The following is a 20,340-nucleotide window of genomic DNA, read 5'->3' as shown; positions in this document are numbered from 1 at the left end:
GTGTGTGTGTGTGTGTGTGTGTGTATGTAAGTGAGATAGAGACAGAGATGGAGGAAGAGGAGCACTAACAGAAATAGGGGTGGAGGATGATATTTTTTGCAGAAGGAACTGAATAAGGAAAAGCCCAATAATAGTAGTAGCAGTAGTAGTGGAACTATGAATACCCAACGAAGAATAAAGGGCCTTGCATGGATTGTTTTAATTTTCACAACAGCTCTACATCATCTCCATTACACATCCAATGGAACGAAGGAAAACTGAGATGAAAAAATTATCCCCAAGTCACTGATGATAAAGTTGGACTTTAAAACCAGGAAGGGCATTCGGCCTTCTTGCTCCTACTAGACCTTCCTCCTCACCACACTGACGATTGTTCTTTATCCGACAAGCAATTACAGGCACTGAAGGATTTTAAACAAGAAAGGGACATAGTCAGGTTTGTGTTTTAACAGTCACTGGAGAAAAAGAGGCTAACTAGGGGGCTGCAAGTTCCAGGTGAGAGACAGTGGGTACCTAAAGTGGGAGATGAGGAGGATGGGTCAAATGAAGGAATGATTTGAAGTGAAAACTGGAACCGTATCTGTGGTTGTTTGAAAGTGAGAAGAACCTTAGGGCAACTCCACGAGGTGAGGCATGGCAGAGGTGGCTGGACGTGCTACCGATGCTGCAGACAGCTCTGGAGTGAGGCGAGGCTCAGAAGGAAGAGGGGGGCATGAAGAGAGAGCAAGTCCCTCAGACTTTGAACTTGTTGACTCTGAAGGTTGTGGACATGCCAATGGAGATGAGCAGAAGGAACCAGACGCTGCGCTAAGAATTTGGAGCATGGGCTTCCATCCATATAACATTGGTAGTTAAAATCGTGAGTGATAAAGAAATGATTCGGGAAGGGGTGCTTGGGTGGGAGGAGTAGGACATCTAGAGAACCCCTCCATTGGAAGATCAAGTAGCAAAGCAGAAGCTATAAAGATTCCTGACTTAATTATCTCAGACAGGTCTATCTCTGTCTAATTATCTATCCTCTCATAGAAATAAATACCACAGAGGGTGCTGTAACAAACAGGAATTATTCTTTTATAGTTCAAGTGGCTAAAGTCTGGCTTCAGGGATCCACTTCTAGGGAAAATCTCTCTCTGTGTGTCAACTCTGTGTCTTTGCCATCACTACCCCCATGTTGATGAGGTTCCCAGACAGAAACCCCAAGTCCAGAAGACATGCTCGGCTCCTGGCTCTTCTTTCGTGGTAGTCATAGGTCTCTCTCAAAACTCTGAAACTTGCTCTTAATCACAGTGGCTAAGGCTATGAGCATCATATAAATGGAGAAAAGATTGAAGTTGTCAAGGAGTTTGCCTTGCAGAGATCCGCCATCAGTGCTCATGGACGAAGCAGTCAGGAGCTCACTGGGTATATCTGCTACACAGGACTAACGTGCACCGGACTCAAGCCATGATATTTCCCATTGCCTCATAGGCATGTGAGTGCTGGCATTGCATAAGGAAGACCTCTGAAGAACTGATACGTTTGAATTGCGGTGCTAGCGATGAGTATTGAAAGTATCACGGACTGCTGAACAGACAACAAGCATATTTCGGAAGAAGTATGGCCAGGGTGCTCCTTAGAGGCAGGGATGGCAAGACTTCATCTCACGTATGTTGGACATGTTGTCAGGAGAGATCAGATCCTGGAGAAAGGCATCATGCTTGCTGAAGCAGCGACAGAGAGGAAAGCCTTCAATGAGATGACTGATGGCTGCGACAATGGGCTCAAGTACAGGGACATTGCGAAGATGGGGCAGGACTGGGCCACATTTCATTCTGCTGTGTGTAGGGTCGCTACGGGTCCAAACTGACCAAGTGACACCTGACAATAACATCAACATAGGGCCCTCTCTTAGGTTCAATCTCTTTAATATTGCAAAAGAGCTGAAGATAAAATCTAATCTCATAGATTGTCTCTTGCCTCAGTAATATAACTTCTGCCTCATTAGTATGAACATTAGGATTTATAACACATAGCATAATTACATCAAAATGGAGGGTAATTACAGTATACTTAGAATCATGGCCTAGCCAGGTTGACACAAATTGGTGGCAGGGTGGGGGTAGGGGTAGCCACGGCGGCAGCAGCAGCACACAATCCAATTTATAAAACTTTCCAAGAAAAAATATCTATGAGGTAGGAAGTGCATCCAGAAATCAAAAACAAAAGCCAAGGGAGCAGAGGATTTCAAGAAAAGGAGTATGATGATTATATCGAAAGATATAGAAAAGCCTATAAAGACCAATACTGAATAATGCTCCTGGGTTTACTAGGCAGTATGGGTTAGAACAGACTCAATGGCAGTGCATTTGGCTTTGGTTTAGAATGCGTCAGTAACCTTTGATAAAAAGGTTTGGTGCCATCGTAAAGAATGGGGAGGAAGGAGAGATCATCCAAGTCCCATTGAATGTAGTGAGGTTGATGTTAAAAACAAAAACAAAAACCAGATAAACCTGACTGGAATAGTTAGAATCTTGTCAGTGGATCCCTCCCATACATGCGGGGTCTGATGGGACTCTTAACATTTTCTGTGGGTTTCTTTTTTCTTCATATTGGGGTTTAGCTCGGGTGTATTTTCTCATTGGGATAGCCCTCCTGAATGTTTGTTATGATTTTCTGGTTTTCAGTATATAAAACCCAGGATTGAGGCACCTGTAGAGACAGCAAGTAGAAAAAGGGTTCCTGAGGGTACAGTGGGGGAAGGTGGTGGGTAAAGGGGAGCTGATATCAAGGAGTTCAAGAAGAAAGAGAGTGTTTTTAAACTGATTGTGGTAGCAATTGTACCATATTGCTCGAAGTGATTGAATGGTGGAATGATATGATATCTGTATTGCCTCCCAATACAGAAGGTTTGGGGGGGAAATTATTTATTTAAAAATAAATTTGAAAAAACAGATATGATTGATTGGTCTTCTAAGTAACTTGTCTAAGAAGGAAAAGAAAATATATAAAGGACCCGGGATCTGAGAAACATCTCAGTTTATTTATAGGGTGAAATAAGAAAAGACAAAGGAAACAAGTGAAGTTGGTAGGTTAAGAGAGAGAAGTAGTAACTAGGGAATGAGGTGCTGGAATGATGGAAGAAGATACGGTTAGGAGCATGCTGGGGAGGTGAGCTTTGACTGCAAGAACAGACGAGGTAAGAAGTAAGTTGATAGTAAGAATGTAAGAAGATAGTAAGAAAATAGTTCTTACTATCTCCTGATATAAAAATAACGAACTGGGAAAGAGATGGTGGTGGTGTGAGCCATTAAGCCAATTCCAAATGAGTGAGAACAACGCTTTAGACAGAGCAGAAGCGCTGTAGGGTTTCCTAGGCTGTAATCTTTATGGTAGCATATTACCAGGTCTTTTCTTTCTCAGAGCTCCTGGGTGACTCTGAACTGCCTACCTTGTTGTTAGCAGCCATGTGCTGAACCAATGTGTCATCAAATGGATTGGACATTGGGAAAATAATGTCCCACCACTTCAGTTTTCCTAATGAAGTAGTGGATGACTGCATATACTGAGAGTGGGGAAGCAGAAGCTTGAGGTGAGAGAATGGGGCTCAGAAGGTATAAGGAGCGATAAGGTAAGGCATCAGTTCAAAGTCAATAGAGCTGGCACACTGCTACAGAGTTAAGATTAACACGTGATCATGACCACTTTTTCCTTGGAATGCTCAACAACTCATATACAGTGGCAAAGACAGTATCTTGCCTGTGGGAGTTTTCAGGTGAGTGGAGTAGAAGAAAAAAATATTCATTAGATACACCTACACCAAGGTCACTGGTGACCCAAGAAACTGTTGAATTGTGAGTATTAAAGAAGCTAATGGCTGCAAGGGCGTATCTGCTGCACAAGACTCGTTAAAGCATTAAAGAACAAATTTACTGCTGGGAAGACCAAGGCACACCTGACCCAAGCCAGGATGTTTTCAATAACCTCCTATGAATGTGAAAGCTGGAAATAGAATTTAAAAAAAGACTGCAGAAGAATCAATGCATTTGAATTATGGTGTTGGCCAAGACTATTGGAAGTTCAGGGACTGCCAGAAGAACACACTAATCTGACTTGGACGAAGGACAGCCGGAATGCTTCTTAGAAGTGAGCATGTTGAGACTCCCTCTCCTGTACTTTGAGCAGGTTTGCAGGAGAGACCAGTGTCAGAAAAGAAAGCCATGCCTGACAAAGTCGAGGGTCGTTGAAGAAGAATGAGCCCCTCAATGAGATGGAGTGGCACCGTGGCTGGTAGCACTGGGCTTACACACAACACCAGTCCGGAGGATGGCACAGGACCAGGCGTTTGATCTGCCCCTGAGAAGACCTCAACAACTCACGAGGACTGACGCACAATAAATCCCCAGCAAATGTTGGCTGTCGTTAACATAATGTAATGTTACCTAAACTGATAAAGTAAGCGGTTAGCTGAGGGCCCATGATTTGAACCCACCTGTGGCTCCAAGGGAGAAAGACACGATAGTCTGCTATTAGGATTACACAGCCTGTAAGGTAGTTCTACTCTGTGCTCGCGAGGTGCTATGCATTGGAATCGACTCAATAGCAATGGGTTTACGTTTTTTGATACAGATTGTTCATAGCCATCAGTTGGTGATCTCCAAGGTCACACTGCCTATCTTAACTTGTCCAGTGTCCTATGCTCCCACCTCGCTGAAGAAAGAACACGCAGATGAAGGCTAACATTTAAACAGAAGATTTTAAGGCTTAACTCAAACAATTTTTGTGGTAGTTACATAATCTGCTGTCAATTTGAGACTATTGAGATTGAAGGGGTGGAGTTTAGCCTGTCAATCAGGTTGCACCTTGATGACCTCATTTGGAGGCACTAAGGAGATAAATAGCTCGCTGGAGGCAGGACACAGACAGACTTCTGGTGAGACATGCTTGTTGGCAAGGTGCATGGAGTTACTCTAGAGCCCTGAAGCTGAAGGAGCCACGTGAAGACCCCTGCCAGTGCTGAGATGTCTTTACCACCACTGGATCCACAAGACTTTCCAGCCACTGGCCTGTGATCTTCCTCCATTTGGCATCATTGCATGTGTTTCGTGGGTCTAAAGAGGAATGTATAGATTTGTATTGGAGATATGGGCTAATATTGGACTTATGGACTTGATCTGGACTGGTTTGGGATGTTTTTTCAATATTCAATTGCTCTCGGATATAAAACTTTCTTACACCCACATGAGTATCAATGAATTTGTTTCTCTAGTCAACCCAGACTAACACAATTTTCTAACAGAAATGTCTGTAAAACTCCAGCAGAGCTATTAAAGAAGGTGATTTAAAAAAACACAAAACTGCCATCGCGTTGATACCAACTCATTGTGACACACCGCCCCATCCCCTACCCAGCAACATGAGTTTCTGAGACTGTGACTGTTCACAGGAGTAGAATGCCCGCCCCATCTTTCTCCCACAAAGAGAGGTCTGGTGGTTTCAAACTGCTGACCTTGTGGATCGCAGCCCAATGTGTAACCACCACACTCCAGATAGACTTCTGTGGGTCTAGGATAAATTTGATGCAGTCCTTCCTTGAAACAGTAACAACACCCAATGCCAGATGGGTGATTCCTATTCTGAGCAGGAAAAGAGCTTCCCTGGCACTCAGTGCAATCTACCAGTCAGGGTTGCCTGGAGCATTGTGGGTGAGAAGTGGTGAAAATGGTTCTGAGGCAGAAGCTAGAAAATGAAGCACAGTAATCAATTCGTCCTATCTGCCAGCATCCCAGGTGGCGCTGCAGGTTAGGCATTGAGCTGTTAACCACAAAGTCAGTGCTTCAAACCACAGGCGAAAGATGAGGTTTTCTGCTCCTGTAAAGATTCGCCGTCTCGGAAGCCTACAGGGTCAGTTAGACTCTGTCCTATAGGATCGCTGTGAGTCAGAATCGATAAGATGGCGGGGGTGGGTTTTAGTGGTTGGCATGTGCTCAGGACAGGGTGCTGGCTTCTTTATCATCTCTGATCTCTCCCAAGGCCCTCACTCTACAAACGAGAAAACTCAATTCTAGAGAAATAAAGTGTCTTCACCAGCCATTTAGTGGCCAACTTGGCCTCTGAGCCGGGCTTCCCAGGTCACAGAGTTCTGGGCAGCGTACCATGTTGCTGTTTCCAAAACACATGCATAAAACGCAAACAGCACATTGATGATTACTAAGAGTCCCCACACTATAGCGAAGACCAGGACGCAGCAAATGTATGAACTGAGAGTCTGCTACCACGTCCAGGCATGAGGGAATCATCATTTAGCATAAATAAACTAGAGCATAACCTAGCGTAATCCTGGGCAAAAACAAAGTGCTCGGGGAGCCTGGGGCCCTGCTGTGAAGTATGAAGTGTGCTGTTTAAGCCTATTTGAAGCATGTAAAGGCCTAAGGGCCTACACATGGGCACTGATAGCTTTAAGGAGAGGCTATTTTCATTGGAACAACATGGTTTGGCACCTAACGCTTATCAAGCACCCAGGGTGGTAGGCCCAATTATAGAATTAGCATTGCTCATATCTGCTCAGCCAAATAGAAAGTAACTCCTCTATAAAGGAGCTAGGCATCCAAAATTAAACAGGGAAAGGAGAGCCCACTAATTGCTCTCATTTTTTGCCCAGCAGCATGAAGCCTGTCTCAGAATCTCCTAAGCAGATGGAAGGTAGGGGTAGGGACGGGATGGGAAAATAACTTAACTTCATCAACTACCTCCTCCCGTTCTTGTGTCTTCTCGCTCACTTACTCTCACGATTCCCTTTGCAGCATTTGTGAAAGCTTTCGAGTCTTTCCACCACGGCCTTCTCCTCTATGACTGATCACCAGCCGGGTCAGTGGGAGGAAACAGAGGCCCCCGAGTCTGAGAAATTTGAATTCACTAATACCAGCTGTGTGATTTTGGAAATGGTGTCGAACCTCTCTGAGTAATACTCTGCTTATCTCAAATTAGAAGCAAATACTCTAATAGTTACTTGGTGGTATCAAGCTGAAAACTTGAAAAAAATAAGAAATGGCAAATATTAATAGCTTCATCATGCCACTTCTTGCCAAGAGTATACAAATATATATGTACGAATGTCAATTGGAGCCAACTTGTCTTAGGAGATTCCAACAAAACTGGCCTGTTTCCCCAACTCCATTTTCGGGAGGAACTCCACTCTCTCCACATCTTAGAGGAAACATCTATGCCCCTTCTGGTCGCCGCTCTCTAGACGCAGGCGTCCTCAAACTACGGCCCATGGGCATTTATCAGGCCCGCTGGGTGTTTTTGCCCTGTTGTTTTTTTTTATATATATATAATTCAAAATAAGATATGTGCAGTGTGCATAGGAATTTGTTCATAATTTTTTAAAACTATAGTCCGGCCCTCCAATGGGTCTGAGGGACCGTGAACTGGCCCCCTGTTTAAAAAATTTGAGGACCCCTGCTCTAGAGTCTGGGTTCTTGTTTCCTCAGAATTAGTTCCATCTGGGACTCACTGTATTATCTAAAGATACTTATGCCTTCTCCATTCCACATGACCTAACACTGACTACCACCTGAACTCTTCAGTCCCCTAAATATTCTTCCCATGAGACTGTGGGTGCAGCAGGCATTCCATAAATGCGAGGACACAGAGTTTGCACATTGCAAACTCTAATTGATGGTTGCTATTGTTAGCTGTCATGGAGTCAGTCCCCCCGCCCCCCATGGGAACCCCAAGTCCAAAGCAATGGAACTCTAGAGAGCAGACCACCATGATCCCTGGGGTTCTTATTGGTTGCTCTTCAAAGGTAGATGATCTCGCCTGTCTCTCTATTCCCCCATAATCTAGATGCGCTATTGGCATCTACTCAATACCACAGCGTCACACAAGGTTCCACTGAAAGAAGGCTACACATCGCATTGGCTGCCAATCCAATCCCGGTTTCCTGCGTGGAAGGCAAGAATTCTATCATTGAGCCGGTGAAGGCCCATCATGTAGTGTGACATGATGCTCCTAGTCATAAAAACCCTTCAGCACTCACTGTCATACCTAGAATTTCCTCTCTGCTTCATCACAAGGCAGACTTCAGCCTGCTACCACCCTGCCTCCTTTTCTCCTCCCCCATGTTCCCTCTTCTGTCCTGCTGTTCACCCCAGCCCCACCCCCCACACACACACCATGCCTATTTATTTCTTATGCAGAGCCGTTCCTTATATTGCCATATCTTGCCACACTGCGCTTGGAGCCTTATCTCTCCCATTCAAGACACCGTGTCAAAGATTTTCCTAAACAAAACCGTTCCTCCCCCTAGGAAGAAGTCTGGTGCCAGCTGTTAATGCAACAATTATTTTCTCTCAACCCTTTATATCCCCAATCAATAAATCAATCCTCACACTGAAACATGTCTTTTCTCGAGCCACCTGACCACAAACTCTCCTTTGCTCATCTCCATGGAGCCCCTTGATGGGATCCGCCCCCCCAACGCCCAGGCTCCTCTTCCAGGCTATGGCTGTGCGTGCTGTCCGTCACTGTGAGTGGCCCTGCTCTCTGACATGTCAGATCAATTTACCAAATCCACTGTCAGAATCTCAGTTTTCTGTAGCAATCGACGCCGTTGACCACAAACCCCTCCTGAAAATGCCCTCCTCCATTGCTCTGCCCACGGCTGAGTCTACCCTGCTGCTCCGTCTCATCTCTGACCAGTCCTTCTTGCTTCTTCCTGGGGAAGCCTTTGTTCCACCCATCTGGAGCTCTGTGCCCTCTGTTTCCAACAATAATGCTCTTTTCTTTGGTTTCCACGCGGTCATCCCAGTTAATCTGAGGTGCCTTACAATGACTTGGACCTAGACCTTTTGCCTACTGACATCTCTGGCTGAATGAGGAACAGGCGTGCCCAGCTCTCAAATCTGAACCATGCTGATTATTCCCTTTCTCCTCTTGGCCAAGTTGGCTCCTCCTCTGGCATTCCCATGCTATCCTGGCATCCATTCATTCATTTAGCAAGCATTTATTGGGTCTTTCTCCCTAGGGAATCTCTTTCTCTTCTATGGCTTTAAATAGCATCTATATGCTAACAGAGCTAAAATGTATACCTCTGCCAAAAGTTCTTTTCAGCTACAGACTTAGATAGCCTACTGCCTACTCCATCTCTCCTCCTTTTATTTATCTCATCTAAGGTAGTTTATTGTGCCAACCTGGCTGATAAACACATGTGCGGTTACTTGAAGGGCAGAAGGATAAGTGGCCAGTGAGCCTCGCCTTTCGAGTTCTTGGGTCTCTTGCTTTCTGATGGTCGGACCAGGGTGCAGCTGCCTGAGCCAGTTTCCTGCTTCAGCTGGCAAGGCTCACTTCCTGCAAGACATCCCTGAGGTATAGCCTCATGGACCTACCCTGATGTAGCCCTGGGTGCTGGGTGCAGTCATGTGGAGACCCCTGCCAGCGCTGAGATGCTTACACATTCACTGACTCAGCTTTCTTCCTGCAGTTGGCATCATTCCCTGTGTTTTGTGAGATGGAGGAGGACTTTGTGGATTGTTGTTGGACATATAGGTTAATGTTGGACTTGTGGGCTTGGGCAGCACTGGGTTGGGATGTTTTCTTGATGTGCACTTAACTTTTTTTTTTTTTTTTGCACTTAACTTTTATATAAAACTCTCTCTTATATATATGAGTTTCTGTGGATTTGTTTCTCTAAAGTACCCAGACTAACACACTCACTGCCACTGAGTCCATTCTGACTCACAGCAACATTATTGGACAGAGTAGAACTCCCCCTGTGGGTTTCTGAGACTGTGGCTGGTGGTTCCAAACTACTGACCTTGCAGTTAGCAGCCCAATGCATAACCACTATGCCACCAGAGCTCCACTTATATGCACCTCAAATTTAATATATGTACAATTATTTCACCTACTCCCTATCATAAGATCATTCTTTTCTGTTTGAACCCATATTAGTAGATGGTACTTTGAGGCACACAGTTCCTCAAGCCAGAAACATGGATGCCACCTGGCTTCCTCCCTCCTCCTTATTATGTGTTGCTGTGTTAGTTGTCCTTAAGTTGGCTCTGACTCATGACAACTCCATGTACAACCCAAGAAATCATACCATGATTCTGTACCACCTTTAAGACAGTTGATATACTTGACCATTGTTGCAGCCACTGTGTATTTTGAGAGCCTTCAGCCCAGCTCGAGGTTCATTTCCAGCATTGAATCAGGCAATATTTTGTTGTGATCCCTGTTGGCAGAGCTCCAGCATCATAGGAGCACATAAGCCACCACGAAATGACAGACTAACAAATGCATGGTGGCCTCAACTACATAACTCAGCTTATCTGCAACTCATGAAATTCTTGTGCAGAAATATATCCAATATCCATGCGTTGCGCCCCATATTCACTGTCACCCCCATGATGTAAGCTATAATTACCTTTTCTATAAATGGCTATGACAGCTTCCCAGAATATTCTTTTCACAACATAAGAGCATGACATCCTCCTGCTTAAATCCCACCAGTGACCTCCCATTTCTCTTTGAATAAAATCTAAACACCTGACCTCCCTTCATTCTAAGATCCACTTGTGAAAATTAGACTTCTTTTAGCTCCTCAAATAAGGCACAAGCCACCTTCTTTCCACCCCTGGAGCCTTTGTATTTCCTTTCTCCTTGGGCTGTGATACTTCTCCACAGGTTGGCTCCTTTCTGACCTTCAGGTCTCAGCTTAAGTTTTATCTGATCATCGAAACCCTCCTTGACAATTTTATCTAAGCAGGTATCTTCTCATCTGCCAGTGTCTTCCACAACTCCAGGCGGTACCATTACTTCATGGCATTTTACCACTTCATTTTTTTTCTCTGCTCATTTACTGCCTGTCTCCTTCAAAGGGGCAAGGCCCATGTCTGTTGACTCAGTACTAGAAATTCGTAATCCACTGGGTTCCCAGCATTGAATAGGCTATCTGGCACATTGTATTTGCTCAATAAGGACATAATGCTTGGTAGAGTGGAGGGCCAGTGAATACGAAGAAGGCCTTTGGCAAAATGGATGGACACAGTGACTACATAGATGGGCTTAAACCAAAAATCCATTGAGAAGATGGCGCAGGACCAGACAGTGCTTAGTTCTCTTGTGCAGAGTCGCTAGGAGTTGAAGCCCACTCAATGACACCGAACAACAACAACATTAATTTATTACTGTCATTCTGCTTTCTGCGATTTGAGGTGCCACTGGCGATTGAATGTTCCATGGCTTGGGTCAGGTGCACCTCAGTCCTCAAAGTAACATCCTTGCTTTTTGACGCTTTAAAGAGCACTTGTGCAGTATACTCACCCAATACCATGCCTTGTTTGATCTCTTGGCTACTCCTTCCATAAGCATTGATTGTCCTATAACATGGTCACAGTTCTTACTACACTTGAGCCCAGGGTTACAGCTCTGGGTCTTCTTTTACATCAGCCTTCCACCAGGCATGATGCCCTGCTCCGGACGCTGGTGTCCAATAACATGCCAAGTAACGTGTCCAAAGTACATGAGATGAAGTGTTGCCAACCTCCCTTCTAAAGGGGGCTATGGCTGTCCTTCTTCCAAGACCGCTTTGGACATTCTTCTGGCAGTCCACCATCTGTTCAATATTCGTCAGAAACACCTCGATTCAAATGCGTCACTTTCCCAGTCTTCTTTACTCATTGGTCGGTTGGGGGATGTGTATGCAGCTTTGCTTTTTAACACTTCAAAGAGGTCCTTGCAACGGATTTGCCTAATGCAGGAAGCTGTGTGATTTGGTCACTGCCGCTTCCCTGGGCCTTGGTTATGAACGCAAGTATAATGAAGTCCTTGCAACTTCAGAAATATGTTTTTCTGTCATAATGCTACCTATTGGTCCAGTTGTAACCGTTGAAGTGTAATCCATAATAAAAACGACAGTCTTTCATGGTCACCAATACATGCTTTTAGTCCCTGTCACTTTCAGCAAGCAAGGATGTTAATGACTCTTCCTTCAAGCCTGATGCTGCATTCTTTCTCATACAGAGCAGCTTCTTGGAATGGTTTGCTCAGCATGCAGATTCCATTAGTATAATGAAAAGATATAATGCCTTCCTGATTTTAAACCATGTAGTTAGCATCCCCCTGTTCTGCTTGGAAATCTTCCTTTTGGACTAGGTTCCACATGAGCACAATGAAGTGGGCTAGAATTCACATTTTTCATAATCGTATCCATAGTATGTTATGACCCACACAGTCTTTGCATAGATAATAAAACAAATGAACATCTTTCTGGTATTCTGTACTTTCAGCCAATGTACATCTGTCATCAGCAAGGATATCCCTTGTTCCACATCCTCTTCTGAATCCAGCTTGAATTTTTGGCAGTTACTTGTTGGCATACAACTGTAACCATATTTGAATTATCTTCAGCAAACTTTCACTTGTGTGTGTTATTAATGATAGTTTTTTTTATAATTATGCATACCATTGGATCACTTTTCTTTGGAATGGGCACAAATATGGATCCTTGTCAATCAGTTGGCTAGGTAGCTGTCTTCCAAATTTCTTCACATAGATGAATGATCATGCCCAGAGTTGCATCTGTTTGTTAAAATATCTTACTTGGTAGTTTGTCAATTGCTAAGGTCTTGCTTCTTGCCAATGCCTCAACGTAGCTTGGACATATTCTTTCAGCACCATAGCTTGTTTGTTTATTACATGCTACTTCCTGAAATGATGGAAGGTTGACTAACTCATTTTGGTACAGTTGCTGTGTTTTGTTTTGTTTTGTTTTGTTTTCCATCTTGCTGGGATGCTTCCTACATTGTTCTTTCTTTCTTTTTTTTAACATAAACTTTCAACGATGTAACTGGAGACTAGATTTTTTTTTTTCTTCAGTTCTTTCAGTTTGAGAAATGCTAAGCTTGTTCTTTTGGCTTTCTAACACCAGGTCTTTGCACATTTCATTGATAGGCTTTATTTATCTTCTTGAGTTGCTCTTTGAAATCTTTTGTTCAACTCTTCATCAATTCTTCTGTTTAATTTAATTACTCTATATTCAAGAGCAAATTGCAGAATCTCTTCTGACATCCATTTTGGTCTATTTTTTTCTTTTTCTTTTTAAGGGCCTTTTGTTTTTTCCATAGTTGATATCATCATACAACTTTTCTGGGTTTTGGTCATTAGTGTGTAATGTGTCAAATATATTCTTTGATGATCTCTAAATTCAACCAGGTATGCTCAAAATTGTACATTGACTCTCAGAGACTTGCTTAAGTTTTCTTCATTTTCAATTTGAACTTGCATATGAACAATCGATTTTACAATCAGTCTCTGACCTTGTTCTAATTATACTCAATTTCTGCATTGTCCTTTCCAAAGATTTGATTCTTATGAATTCCATTTGGCATGGTCTCAGTGCATAGATTCCATTTATATTGTTGTTTTTTAAAAAGGTTGTCAGGTGCTGTCGAATCAGTTCTGACCCAGAGTGACCCTATAGACAACAGAGTCGAATCAGAGTGCTCCTATAGACAACAGAACAAAGCACCGCGCCATCCTCACAATTGTTTGAACCTATCGCTGCAGCCGCTGGGTCAAGCCATCTTTTTTGCTGCCCCTACTTTAACAAGCGGACTGTCCTTTTCCAGGGACTGGTCTCTCCTAAAAACATGTCAAAGTCTCATCATCCTTACCTCTAAGGAGTACCCTACCTGTACTTCTTCCACGACTGTTTTGTTTGTTTTTTGCCAGCCCGTATTACTTTCATCATTCTTCTTCGGCAACATAATTCACATGCATCGATTGTTCCCTGGTCTCCCTTATTCACTGTCCAGCATTCATATTAAGTGATTTGAAGATACCATGGCTTGGATCCGGTGTGCTTTAGTCCTCAAATTAACATATTTGCTTTTCAACCCTTTAAAGTGGTCTTGTGCAGCAAATTTACCCACTGCAATGTGTCCTTTGATCTCTTGACTACTGCTTCCATGAGCATTCATTGTGGATCCAAGCAAGACAAAATCCTTGACAACTTCACCCTTTTCCTCATGTATCACGTTACCCACTGGTTCAGTTATAAGGATTTTCATTCTCATTGCATGGAGTTGTAGTCCATACTGAAGACTGCAGTCCTTGATCTTCATCAACAAGTGCTTCAAGTCTTCCTTCCTTCATGCAAGCAAGGCTGTGTCGTGTGCATATTATAAATTGTTAATAAGCCTTTCTCCAAAATAATACCATATTTTCTTCTTCATATAATCCAGCTTCTCTGATGATTTGCTCAGCACACAGATTGAATAAGTACGATGAGAAGACACAACGCTGAAGCTCAACTTTCTTGGTTTTTAACCATGCACTCTTCTCTTGTTCTGTTCTCACAACTGCCTCTTCATTTGTACAAGTTCCACACAAGCACAATGAAGTGTTCTAGAATTCCCTCTATTCTCAAGGCTATTCATAGTTTGTTATGATCTACATATTCTAATGCCTTGTTATGGTCAATAAAACACAAGTAACCATCTTTCTGGTATTCTCTGCTTACGGCCAAGATCCATGTGACATCAGAAATGATATCTCTTGTTCCCTGTCCTGTTCTGAATCCAGCCTGAATTTCTGGTAGCTTCTTGTCAATGTACTGTTGGAACCATTGTTAGATGATTTTCAGCAAAATTTTACTTGCATGTCATAGCAATGATATTGTTCTACAATTTGGGCATTCCATTGGGTCACCTTTCTTTGGAATGGCTACAAATATGAAGCTTTTCCAATCAGTTGGCCAGGTAGCTGGCTTCCAAATTTCTTGGTATAGACAAGTTTAGTGTTTTCAATGCTTCATCAGCTTGTTGAAACATTTCCATTGGTATTCCATCAATTTCTGGAGCCTTGGTTTTGGCTAATAGCTTCAGTGCAATTTGAATTTCTTCCTTCAGTATAATTGATTCTTGGTCATGTGCTACCTCTTGAAATGGTGGAATGTTCACTAGTTCTTTTTGGTACAGTGACTCTGTATTCTTTCCATCTTCGTTCGATGCTTCCTGCATCATTCAATATCTTGCCCATAGAAACTTTCAGTATTGCAACTTGAGGCTTGACTTTTTTCTTGAGTTCTTTGCATGTAAGATATGCTGAGTGTGTCCTTTATTTTTGGTTTTCTAACTCTAGGTCTTTTCACAGTTCATTATAATACTTGATTTTGTCTTCTTGAGTTGTCCTTTGAAATGTTCTGTTCAGCCCTTGACTTCATAATCTCTTCCATTTGCCCTAGCTACTCTATGTTTAAGAGCACGTTTTAGAGTCTCTTCTGACATCCACTTTGATCTTTTCGTTCTTCCCTGTCTTGTTAATACCCTTTTGCTTTCTTCATGGATGATGTCCCTCAGTCCTCTTATAGTTCATCAGGTTTTCTGTCATTAGTGTTCACTGCATCAACTACGTTCTTGAAATATTCTCAAAATTCAGATGGACTCAATGGCAGATTTTGGCTCTTGGGGACTTGTTTTCATTTTCTTCAGTGTCAATCTAAACTTATATGTGAGCAATTGGCAGTCTGTTCCAGTCAGCCCTTGGCCTCATTTCAGCTGCTGATATGGAGCTTCTCCATCATTTCTTCCCACAGATGTAGTCAATTTGAATGCTATAGATTCCATCTGGAGAAATCCACGTGGATAGTCATTATTTGTGTTGTTGAAGGCAGATATCTCCCATGAAGAAGTTGTTGGTCTTGTAAAAGTCTATCAGGTGATCTCCAGCTTTGTGTTCATCACCGAAACGATATTTTCCAACTACTGCTCCTTCCTGTTTGTTTCCAGCCTTTGCATTTCAATCTCCAAAAATTATAATGCATCTTGAGTGCATGTTTGGTCAATATCAGACTAAAGACTTTAGTAGTATTCTTCAATTTCTTCATCACTAATTTGGTGGTTGATGCATAAATATGAATGATAGTTGCATTGAGTGGATTTTCTTTTATGTGGACAGAGATAATCCTACCACAGATAGCACTCTGTACTTCAAGATAGATCTTAAAGTGTGTTTTTGATGATGAATGCAGTGCTATTCCCATGAAGCTGTCATTCCCAACATAGTAAACCATATGACTGTCTGATTCAAAATGGTCGATACCAGCTCATTTCAGCACACCAAAACAATAAAATTAAATTTAAAAACCTCACTGCCTGAATCAATGACAAGTCATAATGACCCTATAGGACAAAGGAGAACTGCCCGAGTGAGTGTCTGAGACTGTAATTCTTTATTGGATGAGAAAGCCCTATCTTTCTCCCAAGGAGCAACTAGTCGTTTTGAACTGCTTGTGGATTGCAAGCCTATACATGACCACTATGCCACCAGGGCTCCCATTTAGTGCACTAATGCCTAGGATAGTCATCTTTATGTGGTCATTTCATTTTTGATTACTTCCACGTTTCCTAGGTTCATATCTTCCAAGTTCCAATTGTTAATAGATGTTTGCGGCATTCCTGCTCATTCTGAGACACGCCCTATTAACCAGTCATTACGACTGACTCTACTTTGAGGAGACAGCTCTTCCTCAGTCGTATTTTGAGTGCCTTCTGACCTGACGGGGTCATCTTCTGTCCCTCTCTCGGACAATGCTCTGTAGTTTTCAGTGGCCAATTCCTCCAAAGTGGACAGTCTAGTCCTTTGGGACCTGTTCTTACTCTAAGCTCTGATGAAACCTTTTCACATTGGGCGACTCTGCTCGTATCTGAGAGACCAGTGACATTGCTTCTAGCATCACAGGCTCACACAAGCCACTATGACAAACTGACAGACAAGTGGTAGTGAAAAACAGGATTTACAATAAATAAGTCATTGGTTTTACAAAATTTTATCATGTCATCTGTGGCATCATTTCTATCACCATGGCCATTTTTTTCTCCCTATCTTCTAATCCTTTTTCATTGGTTCCAATTTTTTTATTCCAATCACCAGTCATTACCTACGCATCTTGATTGCAAGTCCAATCAATTTCAGACTTTAGAAGTTAGTATAAATATTCAGTTTTTTCTTTGGATTAGTGGTTGGTAAGTAAATTTGAATAATAGTCTTATCCCTTGGTCTTCCAAGTAGGCATATAAATATCATCCTATCACAGGTAGTGTTGTAGTTCAAGGTAGATATTAAAATGTCATTTTTTAGAATGAATGTGTTATCATTCCTTTTCAATTAGTCACTTCTGGCATACTATCCCTCTGATTGCCACCTTCACCATGGCCAAAAGTAGTCCATTTCAGCTCACTAATGCCTAGAATATTGAGTTCTTTAAGTGTTCCATTTTATATTTGATGATTTCCAATGATTCATACCTGATACATTCCACATTTTGATTACTCATGGGTGTTTGCAGTTGTGTCTTCTCATTTTCGGTCATGCTACATTATTTTAAAAAAAGGTCCCCAAAGCTTTATTCCATGCACATCATTAGGGTCACCTCTACTTTAAAGAGGCAGCTCTTCTCCAACTGTGTTTTGAGTTCCTTCTAATCTGAGGAAGTTTATTTTCTAGAACTATGTCAAACAAGTTCTCTCACTATCCGTAATAGCTTCCTTGTCACTTTCCCCCCCAAAGTAGGTCACCAGGGTGTTTTTATCTGGTCTGTTTTAGTGCAGAATCTCCAGTGAAGTCAGTCTCGCCTGGGTGACCCTGCTAGTATTTCAGACAGTGATGGCATAGCTTCTAGCATCACAGCAACATCCAACCATCACAGTGCACTGAAAAATCATCGGTGACTCAGTAAGGTTGGGTTATGAATTCCCAGCCATTGTTTCGCTATAGTACATCTTAGGCTAGGTCCTATAGAGAAGCAAAACCAGTGAAGTTTTATGTGTGGATGGATAGAAAAACAGATAGCCTTGTCTATTGCTATATATACCATGTTTCTTCATCTTCATTGTTCTTTATACCGATGGTGATATTAAATATTTTTATATATATATAGTTAGATAGAAAAAAAAGTCTCAAGAATTGGAAGTCAGATGATGACAAGTTGGATGCAGTATCTGAAGCAAGGGAGAGCCTTGTCAGAGCATCCATACCTATATCAGATACAGGTCCGACCCTTGAGGACAGACTTCGAGTGTGACTGAACAAGGGTGACACTCGAGTCACACCCTCTTGCAATATTGTGACTCAAGGTACAACCCGCACTAATTCTACCTCACTAGCATGTACCCTCTGCCATCAAGTCAATGCCAACTCAGCGACCCCATAAGACGGGGTAAAACTGCCCCAGTGAGTTTCCAAGACTGTAACCCTTTACAGGAATAGAAAGCCTCCTCTTTCTCCCATGGTGTGGCTGGTGGTTTTGAACTGCTGACCTTGCAGTTAGCAGCCCAATGCTTAACCACAATGCCACCAGGGCACAATGAGATTAGAATGCACAGTACATAGACAGGAGAGTAACTACAGAGTATCACCAGATGGAGGAGAATTATGTCATATCACCAGATGGAGAACTACACAACACTTGGATCATAGCCCAGCCAAGTGGACATATAACATTAGCCATCACAGAAATAATATAGTCTACTACCACATATATAATCCAAATTTGTTGCTTGTACATCATTTCACCACTGTAAGAATGCTAAGACATACTTTCATCTGAGGTAAATGGACAATACGCTTAAAACAAGATAGAAGCTGATAGTAATGACAGACTGGGGCAGCAGAAATTTTCCCAGCAAAGACCCTAGTTTCATGTGCTTTACACAATTGATGTGTGTATGGTTTGTGATAAGAGTTGTATGAGCCCCTAATAAAATGATTTAAAAAAAAAGAAGACACTAGTTTCATCTCTTGTTGATGGACAAGATCTGCATAGCCAGAATTTAGTATTCACTACAAGATTCTAATCCAAACATCTGTATGAACAAAACAGAAATATGACCTTCAAATAACTTTTAATTCAAACCGTAAAAAAATGATCACCCTATTCTTCAAAAATGTAGAGTTCGTCTTTAAAATTAGAAAAACTTTAGATGCCTACCTATTTTATAAGCTGATAACTATTGTAAACAGAAGTTTGGGGCTGTCTTCAAGAATTAGGTAGATATGTGTGTGTGACATACATATTCTAATTATAAATTTAAAGTCAAGATCAGCATTGTCTCCACAATGTCTTTAAATACAAATTGAAATAGACTGTTTAGAGGAGGTATCGGAGCCAAGGCTATATCCCAGCGCGAGGCCCTCGGACCGGCCTTTCAAGCAGCAGTGGTGCAGCAGATCCGCGACCAGCTCCCCAGCAAGATCCCGGTGATCATCGGATGCTACAAGCGGGAGAAGCAGCTGCCAGTCCCGGATAAGACCAAGTTCCTGGTCCCAGACCACGTCAACACGAGCAAGCTGGTCCAGATCATCCGGCGCCGCCTGCAGCTGAGCGCCACGCAGGCTTTCTTCCTGCTCGTGAACCAGCACAGCACGGTCAGCGTGTCCACGCCCATCGCCCACATCTATGATCCGGAGACGAACGAGGATGGTTGCCTCTATATGGTCTACGCCTCCCAGGAAACCCTCCGGCTTCTGAGCCAGCACTAGAGGGGAGGACCCTGCCTCTCAGCCCATCTGCCCCTCACCCACCCGAGGCGCTGCCCCCTGCCTGGACCTGCTCACACCTGCCTGGACATGGTGTCTAGATTTGTGGTCGCTGTCCCTCTGCAGAAAAAAGATGGCTCAGGCCTGCCGGAAAAGAAATAAATATCAGAGAATATGTTTTACATGTTTTCGAATTCCACGCAGCTGCCATAGTGCCTGGTACCCAACAAGTGCCTAATAACTATTTGATATTCCACCTCTTATGGAGGGCTTCAAGTTTATATCAAATTCCAAAGTGTTTCTCTGAAATAACTGAGAAACTCCAAGTTTAGAAATGTACTCTAAGAAAATAATTGGAAATGTAGAGGATGGTTATCAAAGCCTTCCACATAATTGTAAAAATTGTTAACCATCTAAACATCCAACATTAGAGTCCTGGTAAGATAGGTATATATACATCATATAATACACCTTATATAATGAAATACATATACATAAAAAATACTATACTACTAAAAATGCATATGGAGGGTTTAATAAGATATTGTTGTTGATCTCATTTCTGGAGATACACTGTGTGTATGTATATATATATATATATTTTTTTCTTTAAAAAACTTTTAAAAATGCCTCCAGCTTCCTTATCCCTCAAACCTAAGTCGTGCTGAGTGGCTTAAGAGAAAAGAAAGAGAGAGGAAGAGGAAAAGTAAAATTGAGACGGACAAGTTCATCTCAAATAAACAAAAAGGTCATACTCTACAACTATGAAATCACCCACTGCCACTGAGTCATTGTGCCTCATAGCAACTCCACACATAG

General features: G+C 42.4%; 1 protein-coding gene across 1 annotated transcript in view; it reads left to right on the top strand.

Moving 5' to 3' along the window:
* Positions 1 to 19,524, top strand: part of LOC101664062 (microtubule-associated proteins 1A/1B light chain 3C-like) — a 94,837-nt gene extending 75,313 nt beyond the window's left edge. Inside the window, exons 3-4 of the mRNA XM_013007290.1 lie at positions 15,655 to 15,761; positions 19,128 to 19,524. Coding sequence (XP_012862744.1) covers positions 15,655 to 15,761; positions 19,128 to 19,524 — 504 coding nt within the window. The remainder of the gene's footprint in view (positions 1 to 15,654; positions 15,762 to 19,127) is intronic.
* Positions 19,525 to 20,340: the final 816 nt, after the last annotated feature.

Source organism: Echinops telfairi, unplaced genomic scaffold (genome assembly GCF_000313985.2).
Source record: "Echinops telfairi isolate 266 unplaced genomic scaffold, ASM31398v2 ScPeMD7_7463;HRSCAF=8501, whole genome shotgun sequence".
Lineage (NCBI taxonomy): Eukaryota > Metazoa > Chordata > Mammalia > Afrosoricida > Tenrecidae > Echinops > Echinops telfairi.
Note: the sequence above shows the minus strand (reverse complement) of the source record. Positions and strands in the feature narration are given on the sequence as shown.